The sequence below is a fragment of the Micromys minutus genome (assembly GCF_963924665.1).
Source record: "Micromys minutus genome assembly, chromosome: X".
Lineage (NCBI taxonomy): Eukaryota > Metazoa > Chordata > Mammalia > Rodentia > Muridae > Micromys > Micromys minutus.
Genome location: NC_137970.1, coordinates 127537101 through 127551653, shown reverse-complemented (window position 1 = coordinate 127551653; position 14553 = coordinate 127537101). Strand labels below are relative to the sequence as shown.

General features: G+C 38.3%; 1 protein-coding gene across 1 annotated transcript; it reads left to right on the top strand.

The window, feature by feature from the left end:
• Nucleotides 1-502: 502 nt before the first annotated feature.
• On the top strand, nt 503-14295 carry SMIM9 (small integral membrane protein 9; the record flags this gene model as incomplete). The annotated part of the gene is made up of 3 exons (XM_080909977.1): nt 503-701; nt 13630-13742; nt 14251-14295. 3 exons carry the CDS (start codon nt 503-505, stop codon nt 14293-14295), a joined length of 357 nt encoding a protein of 118 aa, XP_080766103.1.
• Between the last annotated feature and the right edge of the window lie 258 nt (nt 14296-14553).

Below are 14553 nucleotides of genomic sequence, written 5' to 3'. Positions count from 1 at the left end.
TTCAAACATGTGAAGTAAGAGGACATGAAAATACATGTCTGGGTTGGGGAGAATTCTTTGAAGCAGGGATAGAAGTGAAACAGTTCCAAGGAAAGGACAAGACATGGACCTGAATCACAGTGATCAAGTAAAGCTTAGTAGGACATGAAATCAGAGACCTAATCTGACTACTACTTACAAGAACTGCTTGCTTACTGTAGAAAAAGCTGAAAGAAAGTAAAAAAAAAAAAGATGATGATGAAAGGTTGTGTAAAGTTCATAAAGCTAACAGGATTACTCTGACAAATAAGATGTAGGATTCAAAAGTGAAAAAATAAACTCGAATGGTACCCAGCAAGCACATAGTTTTACTGGAGTTTTATTGTTTTGATGAACCCACAGACTATATTCAAGATTCACTGGCATAAATCAATGAATTACCATTGTGTGTAGCAACTGGGAAGGTTTTTGCAATATAAGTTGAATGAGACTCTGTTCTGAATTTCAGACAAAACAAGAATTCATGAAGCCTCTGAAGCTGTTCTGCATAGGACTGCTCTTGTGCCCTTTGGTTTGTCTCTTATTAGAGACAGCTACTCCTTCTTCACCTTTACTTACCTTTGAAGTGAAAGAAAAAACAGAATTGAAATCAGGTGCAATGGGTGTATTTGCTATTAGGAAGAATGCTTCTGACTTCGAAAGACAAGAGACTCAAGTGTCAGGTCAGAAAAAAAAAAAAAACTGCTTTCATGCTGTTTTGGCAAATGTTCCCCAAGGACAAGATAACAATTAAAATTGTTCCAGGTGAAATAGAGGAAGGTTTCAAAAAAAAAAAAAAAAACAAAACTTTTTTTTTTTTTAAGGTGATGGTCAACTGACCCAGAGTGGAAATCCCTCAAAGCTCCATTTCCATCAGACGTATGCAAACTGATATGATCTGATCTTTTCCAGAGTTCCAGTTCTATAAATGATTGTGCTGGTAAACCCTCCCACTGTAGTTAGGGTTTTACTGTTGTGAACAGACACCATGACCAAAGCAACTCTTATGAGGACAAGATTTAATTGGATCTGGCTTACAAGTTCAGAGGTTCAGAACAATAACATCAAGGTGGGAACATAGTAGCATCCAGGCAGGCATGGTGCATGAGAAGCTGAGAGTTTTACATCTTCATCCAAAGGAAACCGAGGCTAGGCTGGGCATTCTCAGGCAGCTAGGAGGAGAATCTTCAAGCCCACCCCACAGTGACACATATCTTCCAACAAGGCCATACCTTCTAATAGTGCCACTCCCTGGGATGAGCATACGCAAACCATCACATATTCTAAACAATGTTAAAAATCCTAAGTTCAAAGTCTCTTCTTCATATGGTCACTTAACTGTAATCCCCAAAGCAAGACAAGAAATCAGTTGGGCAAGCTCCAAACACTGCATCTCCATATATGATGTCAACACAGTCTTCAGATCTCCAACTCCTTTTTTATCTTTGTTGATTGAAACAACTTATTTCTCTTGGGCTGATTCCACTCCATTAGCAACTTTCCTCAGCAGATAGCCCATGACTTTGACATCTTGAACGTCTTGGGATCTCCAAGGCAACTACAGTGTTACAGCTTCTTGTTTCAATGCCTGGGATCCACATATGGTCTTCCTCTTTTGACTTCTTCCTTTCCAGTTTGTATCCCTTTGACCTCCTTTTGATGTCTAATTGCTCTGGCTAGGACTTAGAGTACTATATTGAAAAGGTAATGAGTGTTCAGCTTTGTCTAGTAATTGATTTAATGGGATTGCACCAAGTTTCTCTCCATTTAGTTTGATGTTGACTACTGGTTTTCTCTATATTGCTTTGACTGTGTTTAGGTATGGGCCTTTCCAAGATTTTTAACATGAAGGGGTGTTGAATTTTGTCAAATGCTTTCTCAGCATCTAATGAGATGATCATGTGGGTTTTTTTCCATTTGATTTTGTTTATATACTGGATTATGTTGATGGATTTCCATATATTGAACCATTCCTGTATCCCTGAGATGAAGCCTACTTGATCATGATGGATGATCAGTTTGATATGTTCTTCAATTCAGTTTTCAAGAATTTATTGAGTATTATTGCACTGATTTGTAAGGGAAATTCATTTGAAGTATTCAATCTTTATTGTGTCTTTGTGTGGTTTAGGTATCAGTGTAAATATGGCTTTGAAGAACAAATTGGGTAAAAAAAATTCTGTTTGTATTTTGTGGAATAGTTTGGAGAGTATTGGTATTGGGTTTTCTATGAAGGTCTGATAGAATTCTGCACTAAACCAATCTGGTCCTGGGCTTTTTTTTTTTTTTTTTTTTTTTTTTTTTTTTTTTTTTTTGCTTGGGAGGCTTCTGATGACTGCTTCTATTTCTTTAGAGGTTATGGGACTGTTTGGGTGGTTTATCTGACCTGATTTAACTTTGGTACCTGGTATATGTCTAGATATTTGTCCATTTCATCCAGATTTTTCAGTTTTGTTGAGTAAAGGCTTTTTTTTTATTTCTAAAAGTCTTTATTTTTTATTTTCTAGAAATAGTGAACAAGTTTAATCATTTGAATGGTAAAATTATCATAAAACAGTATTAATCATGGGTAACTAAATATTATGATAATAACAAAAAGAAACAAATTAAAATACAACAAAATAGTACAACAATATGAGGTCATTGACTTCAAAAATGTAGAAATAATGGTGTTAGAATAGAGCTCCTTTTTTTGATTGAACAACTTTATTTTAAAAAAACAAAGATAAATGTACAGATTTTAAGCATTTTTGCATAAAAGTATACCAATGCATTTTTGTCAGTACTTGATTTTTTTAACTTTATTTTAAAAAACGAAGATAAATGTGCATATTTTTAAGCATTTTTGCATAAAAGTATACAAATACATTTTATAAGGTTGTAATTAAGTATTTGTGGGTACATATACATACACATATGTATATATGTAACAATAATATAGGAAAAGAGGTAACTAATTTGAGGAGATAGGAGAGAAACTGGGAGGGGCTGTAGGAAGGAAAGGGGGATGTGATACAGTTCTATTTTAATTAAAATATATTCTTTTTTTTTCCTTTTTTTCTTGATCTTCACACAGTCTGTTGGTTGTTTCTGGAGTGTTCAGAGCTTTCTGGGGTTAGTATCCCATTATCAGTGACTGCATATTATGTCTGTTCTTTTGTGACTGGGTTATCTCACTCAGGATGATATTCTCTAGATGCATCCATTTTCTTGAGAATTACATTAGACCATTGTTTCTGATAGCTGAGTAGTACTCCATTGTGTAAATGTACCACAATTTTTATATCCATTCATCTACTGAAGGACATCTGGGTTCTTTCCAGCTTCTGGCTATTATAAATAGGGCTGCTATGAACATTGTGGTGCATGTGTCTTTGTTGTATGTTGGAGGTTCTCTGGGGTAAATGCCCAGAAGTGGAATAACTGGGTCTTCAGGTAGTACTATGTCCAATTTTCTGAGGAACCGCCACACTGATTTCCAGAGTGGTTATACCACTTCACAACCCCACCAGCAGTGGAGAAGTGTAACTCTTTCTCCATAACCTCACCAGCATCTGTAGTCATCTGAGTTTTGGATCTTGGCCAATCTGACTGGTGTGAGGTGGAATCTCAGGGTTGTTTTGATTTGCATTTTCCTGATGGCTAAGTATGTCGAGCACTTCCTTAGATATTTCTCAGCCATTCGATATTCCTCAATTGAGAAATTTTTGTTTAAGTCTGTACCTCATTTTTTAATAGGGTTGTTTGATTCTCTGGTATCTCGCTTTTTGAGTTCTTTGTATACCTTGGATATTAGGCATCTATCTGATGTGGGATTGGTAAATATCTTTTCCCACTCCGTTGGCTGCCTTTTTGTTTTCATAATACTGTTTTTAGCCTTACAGAAACTTTGCAATCTCAGTAAGTCCCATTTGTCAATATTTGACCTTAGAGCTCCAGCTATTGGTGTTCTGTTTAGGAAATTTTCTCCTATGCCTATGAGTTCTAAGGTTTTCCCTACTTTCTCATCTAATAGTTTCAGTGTACCTGGTTTAATGTGAAGATCTTTGATCCACTTGCACTTGGGCTTTATACAAGGAGATAAGAAAGGGTGTGTTTTCATTCTTCTGCATGCTGAGTGCCAGTTGGACCAAGACCATTTGTTGAATAGGCTGTTCTTTTTCCATTGAATGTCTACAGCTCAATTGTCAAAAATCAGGTGACCATATATGTGAGGGCTCATTTCTGGATCTTCTATTCTATTCCATTGATCCATGTACCTATTTCTGTACCAGTACCATGCAGTTTTCAGCACAATTGCCTTGTAATATAGCTTGAGGTCAGGGATAGTGATTCCCCCAGATGTTTTCTTGTTGTTGAGGATAGATTTCACTATTCTAGGTTTTTGTTATTCCAAATGAAATTGTGCATTTTTTTTTCCAATTCAGTAAAGAACTGGGTTGGATTTTTGGTGGAAATTGCAATAAATCTTGCTTTTGCTAAGATGGCCATTTTTACAATATTGATCCTTCCAATCCATGAGCATGGAAGATCTTTCCATTTTCTGAGATCTTCCTTGATTTCCCTCTTTAGAGGTTTGAAGTTCTTGTCATACAGGTCCTTCACTTGTTTAGTTAGAGTCACACCAAGGTATTTCATAGTTTTTGTGATATTGTGAAGGATATCTTTTCCATAATTTCTTTCTCCACATGTTTTTCCTTTGAATATAGGAAGGCTACTGATTTGTTTGAGTTAATTTTATATCTGGCCACTTTGCTGAACTTGTTTATCAGCTGTAGGAGTTCTCTGGTAGAATTTGTAATGTCGCTTAAGTACACTAACATGTCATCTGCAAATAGTGATGTTTTTACTTCTTCATTTCCAATTTGTATCCCTATGATTTTATTTTGCTGTCTAATTGCTTGGACCAGGACTTCCAGTAATATATTGAATAGGTAGTGGGAGAAAGGGCCGCCTTTCAAGTCCCTGATTTTAGTGGGATTGCTTCAAGTTTCCCACCATTAAGATTGATGTTGGCTGTTGGTTTGCTGTATATTGCTTTTATTGTGTTTAGGTATGGGTCTTGGATTCCTGTTCTTTCCAAGAACTTTAACATGAAAGGGTGTTGAATTTTGTCAAATGCTTTCTCAGCATCTAGTGAGATAACCATGTGGTTTTTTTCTTTGAGTTTGTTTATATGGTGGATTACATTGATGGATTTCCGTATGTTAAACCATCCCTGCATGCCAGGGATGAAGCCTATTGATCATGGTGAATGATCGTTTTGATGTGTTCTTGGTTTGCAAGGATTTTGTTGAGTATTTTTGCATCAATGTTCATAAGTGAGATTGGTCTGAGGTTCTCTTTCTTTGTAGGGTCTCTGTGTGGTTTAGGAATGAGGGTTATTGTAGCCTCAAAAAATGAGTTAGGTAGTTTTCCATCTGATTCTATTTTGTGGAATAGTTTGGAGAGTATCGGTATTATGTCGTCAATAAATGTCTGATAAAATTCTGCACTAAACCCATCTGGACTGGGGTTTTTTTTTTTTTGGTTGGGAAGCTTTTGATGGCTGCTTCTATTTCTTTAGGTGTTATGGGATTATTTAGATGGTTTACCTGGTCCTGATTTAACTTTAGTATTTTGTATCTGTCGAGGAATTCATCCTTTTCTTCCAGATTTTCCAGCTTTGTTGAGTATAGGCTTTTGTAGTATGATCTGATGATTTCTTGAATTTCCTCAGTTTCAGTTGTTATTTATCCAATTTCCTTTCTGATTTTGTTAATTTGGATACTCTCTCTTTGCCCTCTAATTAGTCTCGCTAAGGGTTTATCAATCTTGTTAATTTTCTCAAAGAACCAGCTCTTGGTTTTGTTGATTCTTTCAATGGTTCTTTTTGTTTATATTTTGTCAACTTCTGCCCTAAGTTTGAATATTTCTTACTGTTTACTCCTTTATGTGTATCTGCTTCCTTTGATTCTAGATCGTTCAACTGTGCTGTCAAGTTGCTGATGTATGCTCTCTTCAGTTTCTTTTTGGAAGCACTCAGAGCTATGAGTTTTCCTCTCAGTACTGCTTTCATTGTATCCCATAGATTTGGGTATGTTGTGTTTTCGTTTTCATTGTATTCTAGAAAATCCTTAATTTCTTTCTTTATTTCTTCTTTGACCCTGCTATGGTTTAACAGAGTCTTGTTTAGTTTCCATGTGTATGTGGGCTTTTTGTTGTTGTCGTTGTTGTTGTTAAAGACCAGCCTTAGACCATGGTGATCTGAGAGGAGGCATGGGAGTATTTCAGTCTTCTTATATCTATTGAGGCTCGTTTTGTGACCAATTATGTGGTCAATATTTGAGAAGGTGCCATGAGGTTCTGAGAAGAAGTTGTATTCTTTTTTTTTTTTTTTTTTTAGGATGATATGTTTTGTAGATATCTATTAATTCCAGTTGGTTTATAATTTCTGCTAGTTTTACAGTATCCTTGTTCAGTTCTTGTTTCCCTGATCTGTCCATTGGTGAGAGTGGGTTATTGAGGTGTCCCACTATTATTTTGTGGGGTTCAATGTATTTTTTGAGCTTTATTAGGGTTTTTTTATGAATATCGGTGCTTTTATCTTTGGAGCATATATTAAGGATTGAGAGTTCCTCCTGACAAATGTCCCCTGTAATGAGTAAAAAGTGTCCTTCCTTATTTTTTTGATAACTTTTGGTTAAAAATCTACTTTATTTGATATTAGAATGGCCACTCCAGCTTACTTCTTAGGGCCATTTGCTTGGAAGGTTTTTTCCCACCCTTTTACTCTGTGATAGTGTCTGTCTTTGCCTCTGAGATGAGTTTCTTGTATGCAACAAATTGCTGGGTTTTCTTTATGTATCCAGTCTGATAGCCTATGTCTTTTTATTGGGAAGTTGAGTCCATTTATGTTAATAGATATCAAGGAATAGTGGTTTCTGTTTCCTGCTATTATTGCTTCTGTAGGTTGAGTTGTGTCTGTGTCTCTTTCTTCTTTTGGTTTTCTTGCTTAGGAGTTTTCTTGTTTTTACTAGGATGTAGTTCCCCTCATTGTATTGGGTTTTCCACCTATAATTCGTTGTAGTGCTGGGTTTGTGGTCAGATATTGTGTAAATTTAGATTTGTCTTTAAATATCTTCCTCTCTTCCTTTATGGTGATTGATAGTTTTGCTGGGTATAGCAGCTTGGGCTGGCACTTGTGCTCTCTTAGCGTCTGCATGAGGTCTGTCCAAGCTCTTCTAGTTTTCAGAGTCTCTGTTGAGAAATCCAGTGTGATTCTGATTGGTCTGCCTTTATTTGTTACATGTCCTTTTTCCCTTACTGCTTTTAATATTTTTTCTTTACTTTGGGCACTTGGTGTTTTGACTATTATGTATCAGGAGGAGTTTCTTTTCTGTTCCACTCTATTTGGAGTTCTGTAAGCTTGTTTTATGCTCATGGTCATCTCATTCTTAAGGGTAGGGAAGTTTTCTTCTATGATTTTGGTGAAGATATTTACTGTGCCTCTGAGTTGATATTCTTTGCCCTCTTTTATTCCTATTATCCTTAGGTTTGGTCTTTTCATTGTGTCCTGGATCTCCTGGACATTTTGGGTTACGAGCTCTTTGATTTCGGCATCTTCTCTGACTGTTTTGTCTATGTTTTCAATGTTGTCTTCGGCCCCCGAGATTCCCTCTTCCATCTCTTGTAGTCTAGTGGAAATGCTTGCATCTGTGACTCCTGATTTCTTTTTTATATGTTCTACCTCTAGGGTGATCTCTTTTTGTGTTTCTTTATTGTGTCAATTTCTGTTTTAAATTCCTTCTTCCATTCCTTCATGTCTTTGGTTCTGTTTTCCTCTAGTTCTTTGAGTTCTTTGAGTGTTTTTCTTGTTTCCTCTTTAAAAGCTTCTGATTCTTTATGCTTTTCCTCCCGTTCTTGTTTAAGGATCTCTATCAGTGTCTTGAGGTATGATTTTAGGTCTGTGTCTTCTTTTTCTGGTGTGTTTGGCATTCTGCTGTTTGCTGTGATGGGAGAGCTGGGTACTGGTGTTTCCAGTTTGTCTTGGTTTCCCTGGGGTACCTTCTTTCCCTTTCCTCTTGCCATCTTGTTGTCAGTCTTGTGTCCCTGGATCACTGCTGGATCACCACTGGCTCACTGGCGGCTCACAGCTGGTTCACTGCTGTTCCAGACCTATGTCCCTGGCTCACAGCTGGCTCACTGCTGTTCCTGGTAGCGGGTGGTCTGAGTTTGGTTTCTCACTCCTTGTTGTCCTGCTGGGAATAGCCCGATGCAGGGTTACTGGTTCCCAGGAGCAATCTGAGGGGGAGGGGGAATAGGGGAACTGCATGCTGGCTCACTGCTGGCTCACTGCTGTTCCTGGTGGAGGGTTGTCTGAGTGCCAAGTAAAAGCTTTTGTAATAGGATCTGTTTATTTTTTAAATTCCCTCAGTTTTTGTTGTTTTATCTCCCTTTCATTACTGATTATGATAATTTGGATACTCTCTCTGTGCTCTCTTGTTAGTCTGACTAAGGGTTTATCCTATATTGTTGATTTTCTCAAAGAACCAGTTCCTGGCTTTCTTGATTCCTTCTGATGTTCTCTTTGTTTCTACTTGTTTGGTTTCACACCTGAGTTTGATTAGTTCCTTTCTTCTACACCTCTTGGGTGTATTTACTTCTTTTTGTGCTAGAGCTCTCAGGTGTGCTGTCAAACTACTAGTGTATGTTCTCTCCAGTTATTATTTATTTTAGTTTAATAAGATTTTTAATGAGGATCTGTGAAAAAGAGAAACCCTGCTGTATAAAATGATCCTATAAAATTTAAGGCAGCTGTGCATTGCTGAGTGTTTCTGTGCTATGCCCTCAAATAGGACACAAACCCCATCCATACCTTGTTTTTTTTTTTAATTGAACAACTTTATTTAAAAAACAAATAAAATATACAGATTTTAAGCATATATGCATAAAAGTATACAAATTTAAGCATATATGCAAAAAAGTACTTGATTTTTTTAAGGTTTGATAGTGTGCATTAAAATCTTACTAGTTACAGTGAGCATAAAGTACATGTAATACAAGATGTAACCTGAAAAAAGTCAAAGTTTTCTTGATGTATAAAGATTAAGCATAATAGTTTTTCTTTCTTTTTTTTTTTTTTTTTTTTTGGCCTTTGTTTTTTCTTGAACTTCATATAGTCTGTGAATTGTTTCTGGGGTGTTTAGAGCTTTCTGAGGTTAGTCTCCAATTATCAGTGACTGCATATTTTGTCTGTTCTTTTGTGACTGGGTTATCTCACTCAGGATGATATTCTCTAGATACATCCATTTTCTTAAGAATTTCATAAAGTCATTGTTTCTTTTTTTGACATCTTTATTTTACAAAACAAAGATAAATGTACAGATTTTAAGCATTTTTTGCATAAAATTATACAATACATTTTTGTCAGTACTTTTTTTTCAGATTTTAAAATAATTTTTACATAAAACTGTATGAATATATTTTTTAGTCAGTACTTGATATTTTAAGGTTTGATAGTACGCATTGAAAACTTAATAGTTACAATGAGCATAAAGTACATGTAAAACAAAATGTAACATGGAAATAGTCAAAGTTTTCTTGTTATATAAAGATTTTTTTGTTTTGTTTTGTTTTCTTTTCTTTATTTCTTGGACTTCATACAGTCTGTGAGTTGTTTTTGGAGCAGTGCGAGCCTCTGGGGTTAGCATCCCAATATCAGTGACTGCATATTATGTCTGTTCTTTTGTGACTGGGTTATCTCACTCAGAATAATATTCTCTAGATGTAGCCATTTTCTTGAGAATTACATTAGACCATTGTTTCTGATAGCTGAGTAGTACTCCATTGTGTAAATGTACCACAATTTTTTTATCCATTCATCTTCTGAAGGACATCTGGGTTCTTTCCAGCTTCTGGCTATTATAAATAGAGCTGCTATGAACATTGTGGTGCATATATCTTTGTTGTGTACTAAGGTGTCTCTGGGGTATATGCCCAGAAGTGGAATAGCTGGGTCTTCAGGTAGTATTATGTCCAATTTTCTGAGGTATCGGCAGACTGATTTCCAGAGTGGTTGTATTAGTTTGCAACCCCACCAACAGTGGAGAAGGGTTCTGTAAGGAAAAGATGACGGGGCACGAATGAAAGGAAAAGTCACAGGGCACCAATGTTGTGAAAGGTTAACGATCCGAGTCACGGCACCAATGTTAGGGGAAGGATAACGATCCGAGTCACGGCACCAATGTTAGGGGAAGGATGAAGAGAGTGGGGGGCATATGGCCCACGGAGGTGCGGCGAGGCCTGAGGGCAAGGGAGATGCCTCTGAGGGGTCCATGTTGGGAATCCCTTCCCTGAGGGACCAGCCACACAACAGTATAGTACGGAATAGAGTTTATTCAGGTCATGGGAGAGTTAAGAGGGTGGTAGAGGCAGAGAGAGAGAGAAGTAGAGGAGTAGAGGCCGGCCATGAGCACGTGGGAGAGAGGGGGGAAGGGAAGAGAAGAGGGAGGCTGCAAGAGCACAAGGGCAGGAGAGACCAAGAGAGAGAGGAGGGGTCAAGCAGCTCCTTTTATAGTGTCAGGTCACTGGGGCGGAGCATACCTGGCCACTGCTGGGTAATTGAGGGGTGGGGTATACCTGGCTGTTGCTAGGTAACTGAGAGGTGGGGTTTACAGAATCCCAACAGGTTCCTCTTTCTCCGCAGCCTCGCCGGCATCTGTTGTCCTCTGAGTTTTGGATCTTGGCCAATCTGAATGGTGTGAGGTGGAATCTCAGGGTTGTTTTGATTTGCATTTCCCTGATGGCTAAGGATGTCGAGCACTTCCTCAGATATTTCTCAGCCATTCGATATTCCTCAACTGAGAACATTTTGTTTAGCTCTTTACCCCATTTTTTAATAGGGTTATTTGATTCTCTGGTGTCTAGCTTTTTGAGTTCCTTGTATACCTTAGATATTAGGCCTCTATCTGATGTGGAGTTGGTAAAAATCTTTTCCCATTCTGTTGGCTGCCGTTTTGTTTTCTTGACAATGTCCTTAGCCTTACAGAAACTTTGCAATCTCATTAAGTCCCATTTGTTGATCTTTGACCTTAGAGCTTGAGCCATTGGTGTTTTGTTCAGAAAATTTTCTCCTGTGCCTATATGTTCTAAAGTTTTCCCTACTTTCTCATCTAATAGTTTCAGTGTATCTGGTTTAATGTGGAGATCTTTGATCCACTTACACTTGAGCTTTGTACAAGGAGTTAAGAAAGGGTCTATTTTCATTCTTTTGCATGTTGAGTGCCAGTTGGACCAGCACCATTTGTTGAACAGGCTGTCCTTTTTCCATTGAATGTTTACGGCTCCTTTGTCAAAAATCAGGTGACCATATATGTGAGGGCTCATTTCTGGATCTTCTATTCTATTCCATTGATCCACATGCCTATTTCTGTACCTGTACCATGCAGTTTTCAGCACAATTGCCTTGTAAGATAGCTTGAGGTCAGGAATAGTGATTCCCACAGATATTTTCTTGTTGTTGAGCATGGATTTCGCTATTCTAGGTCTTTTGTTTTTCCATATGAAATAAGTCATTGTTTCTGATAGCTGAGTAGTACTCCATTGTGTAAATATACCACAAATTTTGTGTCCATTCATCTACTGAGGGACATCTGGGTTCTTTCCAGCTTCTGGCTATTATAATAGGGCTGCTATGAACATTGTGGTGCATGTGTCTTTGTTGTATGTTGGAGCTTCTCTGGGGTATATACCCAGAAGTGGAATAACTGGGTCTTTAGGTAGGACTATGTCCATTTTTCTGAGGAATCGCCAGACTGATTTCCAGAGTGGTTGTACCAGTTTACAACCCCACCAACAGTGGAGGAGTGTTCTTCTTTCTCCACATCCTCACCATCATCTGATGTCATCTGAATTTTTGATCTTAGCCATTCTGACTGGTGTAAGGTGGAATCTCAGTGTTGTTTTGATTTGCATTTCCCTGATGGCTAAGGATGTTGAGCACTTCCTTAGATGTTTCTCAGTCATTCGATATTCCTCAATTGAGAACTTTTTGTTTAACTCTGTACCCCATTTTTTAATAGGATTGTTTGATTCTCTGGTGTCTAACTTCTTGAGTTCTTTGTATACCTTGGATATTGGGCCTCTATCAGATGTGGGGTTGGTAAAGATCTTTTCCCAATCTGTTGGCTGCCGATTTGTTTTTTTGACAGTGTCCTTAGCCTTACAGAAACTTTGCAATCTCGTTAAGTCCCATTTGTCAATCTTTGACCTTAGAGCATGAGCCATTGGTGTTCTGTTCAGGAAATTTTCTCCTTTGCCTCTGTGTTCTAAGGTTTTCCCTCTTTAAAAGCTTCTAATTCTTTATGCTTTTCCTCCTGTTTTTGTTTAAGGATCTCTATTATCATCTTGAGGTATGATTTCAGGTCTGAGTCTTCTTTTTCTGGAGTGTTTAGCATTCCGCTGTTTGTTGTGGTGGGAGAGCTGGGTTCTGGTGTTGCCAGGTTGTCTTGGTTTCCCTGGGGTAAGTTCTTTCACTTTCCCCTTGCCATCTTGTTGTCTGTGTTTATTTATGGTCTTGTTGTCAGTGATTGGTTCTCGCCTCTCCCTTGTACCTGTCCTGTGTCCATGGATGTCCGCATGTTCCTGGTGGCAGATGGCCTGAGTGTCTATTCTGTATGCACAGGCCGCTGGTTGACAACAGACAGCCCAAAGCAGGGTTCCTGCTTCCCTGAACTAAGCTGAGGGTTGAGGGGGGGGCGCACTTTCTGCATGCTCGGCACAGACCTCTCTGTTCTCCCGCTACTTGGCTACTTGGAGCACTGTCTCACAGGACTGTGTCCCTGGATCTCTGCTGTTCATGGTGGCAGATGGCATGAGCACTTTTTCTGCATGCATGGGCCACTGGCTGGAAACATACAACTCCGAACCAGGGTTCCTGCTCCTCTGAATCAGTGAGGGGGGGGGGCGCACTTTCCGAGTGCCTGAGAGCCTGTTCTGCACCCAAGGGCCGCCGGCTGGAAACAGACAGCCCAATGCAGGGTTCCTGGTTCCCTGAACCAAGAGGTTGTGGGGGGTACACTTTCTGCGTGCTTGGCAGAGATCTCTCTGCTCCCCGGCTACTCGGAACGCCTTCTCACGAGGCCTGTGTCCCTCCCACCTTTCTTTTTTTTTCTTCTCACCCAATCACTGGCCTTGTGCCTGCCCTTTAATTTCAACCACAAGCAGGCTTTCCCAAACGTTCTTTTTCTCAATTATCTTCATCCTTTCCTCTTCTATACACAAGGCCAATGGCCTTCTTTCAAAACTGGGGACATTAACTTCATTTAGCCTCCTTTAATACTTTCAAACGTACTTTAGGCAACACACTTTAAGATTGTCTTATTAGTTTAGGCTTCTCTTTCACAAAGTAGCCCTTCAGATATTTGAAATGAACAAAAATTTTCCCATTTGACTGATGACACAAAATGATATCCATATTAGTATATCTTTCGAAAATAATGTGTTTTATTTTAGCTTGAAGAGGCACAGCAAGTGCACAAGCTATAAATTCTAGGCAATTCTAAGACCAAGACAACTAACTATCTGATTACCTTGACTTCTCCTCAATAAATATACATCCTCTTTTTACAGGACTCCATACGCCACGGATGACCAAGTTTAAAAATCACCTGTCAGATTTCATCACGAGCTCTATACCTCCAGCAGCTATTTTTGCTTTTTTTGTCACCATAGCACTAATGAGCATCCTCTGCTGCCTCACGTAAGCTACTATACAATAAGGATAGGAAATATGAGGGGTAGGGGGAATAAAAACATTCAGGCTCCCTATCATCAGCTCATTTGAAATTAAGGGAGAGTTTCAAGGAAAATCACTCTAGTAGAAAAACTCTGAAAGGCCCTTTTAAAAAGCCGCAGTGTGTAATAAGAGACAGAGCACAAGGTGAAACCTGACAGTAACCAAGCATATTTAGAGATAAGGCTAGAGAATTGATTGTCCAGTTTTCAAGATTAAGTTAGATGTGAGTAGAAACATGGAGTCAAAAGTCAAATCCTTCCTAAATTCACTAATTATTAGCTATGATTTTGAAAGAACTGTATTGACAAGAAAAAAAAAAAAAAAAAAAAAAAACAAGCTGGCATTAAATGAGTCATCCATTGTGAATAGTATTTAAATACTTTGACCTTCCATTAGCCCACCAGATTTGAAGATCTTTAAGGAGGGTATATTGTTTCTTAACAGTTGCTGAAGAGGCAGCCATAATGAATAAAAGACCTGAAGAGCCTCATAGACAATGAACATTTGACCAGAGAAGTCCTCCTGGAATGCAAATATATTAATCTAATCAATGTCTGCCTAGTAGGATTCCAGAATTCTTCCTGCCCCTTTGTGTCTCTTGCTGCCCCCTTTCCAAATGGCAATATTTATGATGGTTACTATTTTCTGAGCCATTGTTTTTAGAGGGTATGGTGATTGGGGTAGATCACTTGGTTTTAGTTCATTGATTACTTAACAAAGCAAAAACATTCCAAGACTAGAAAAAACAAGGATTACCC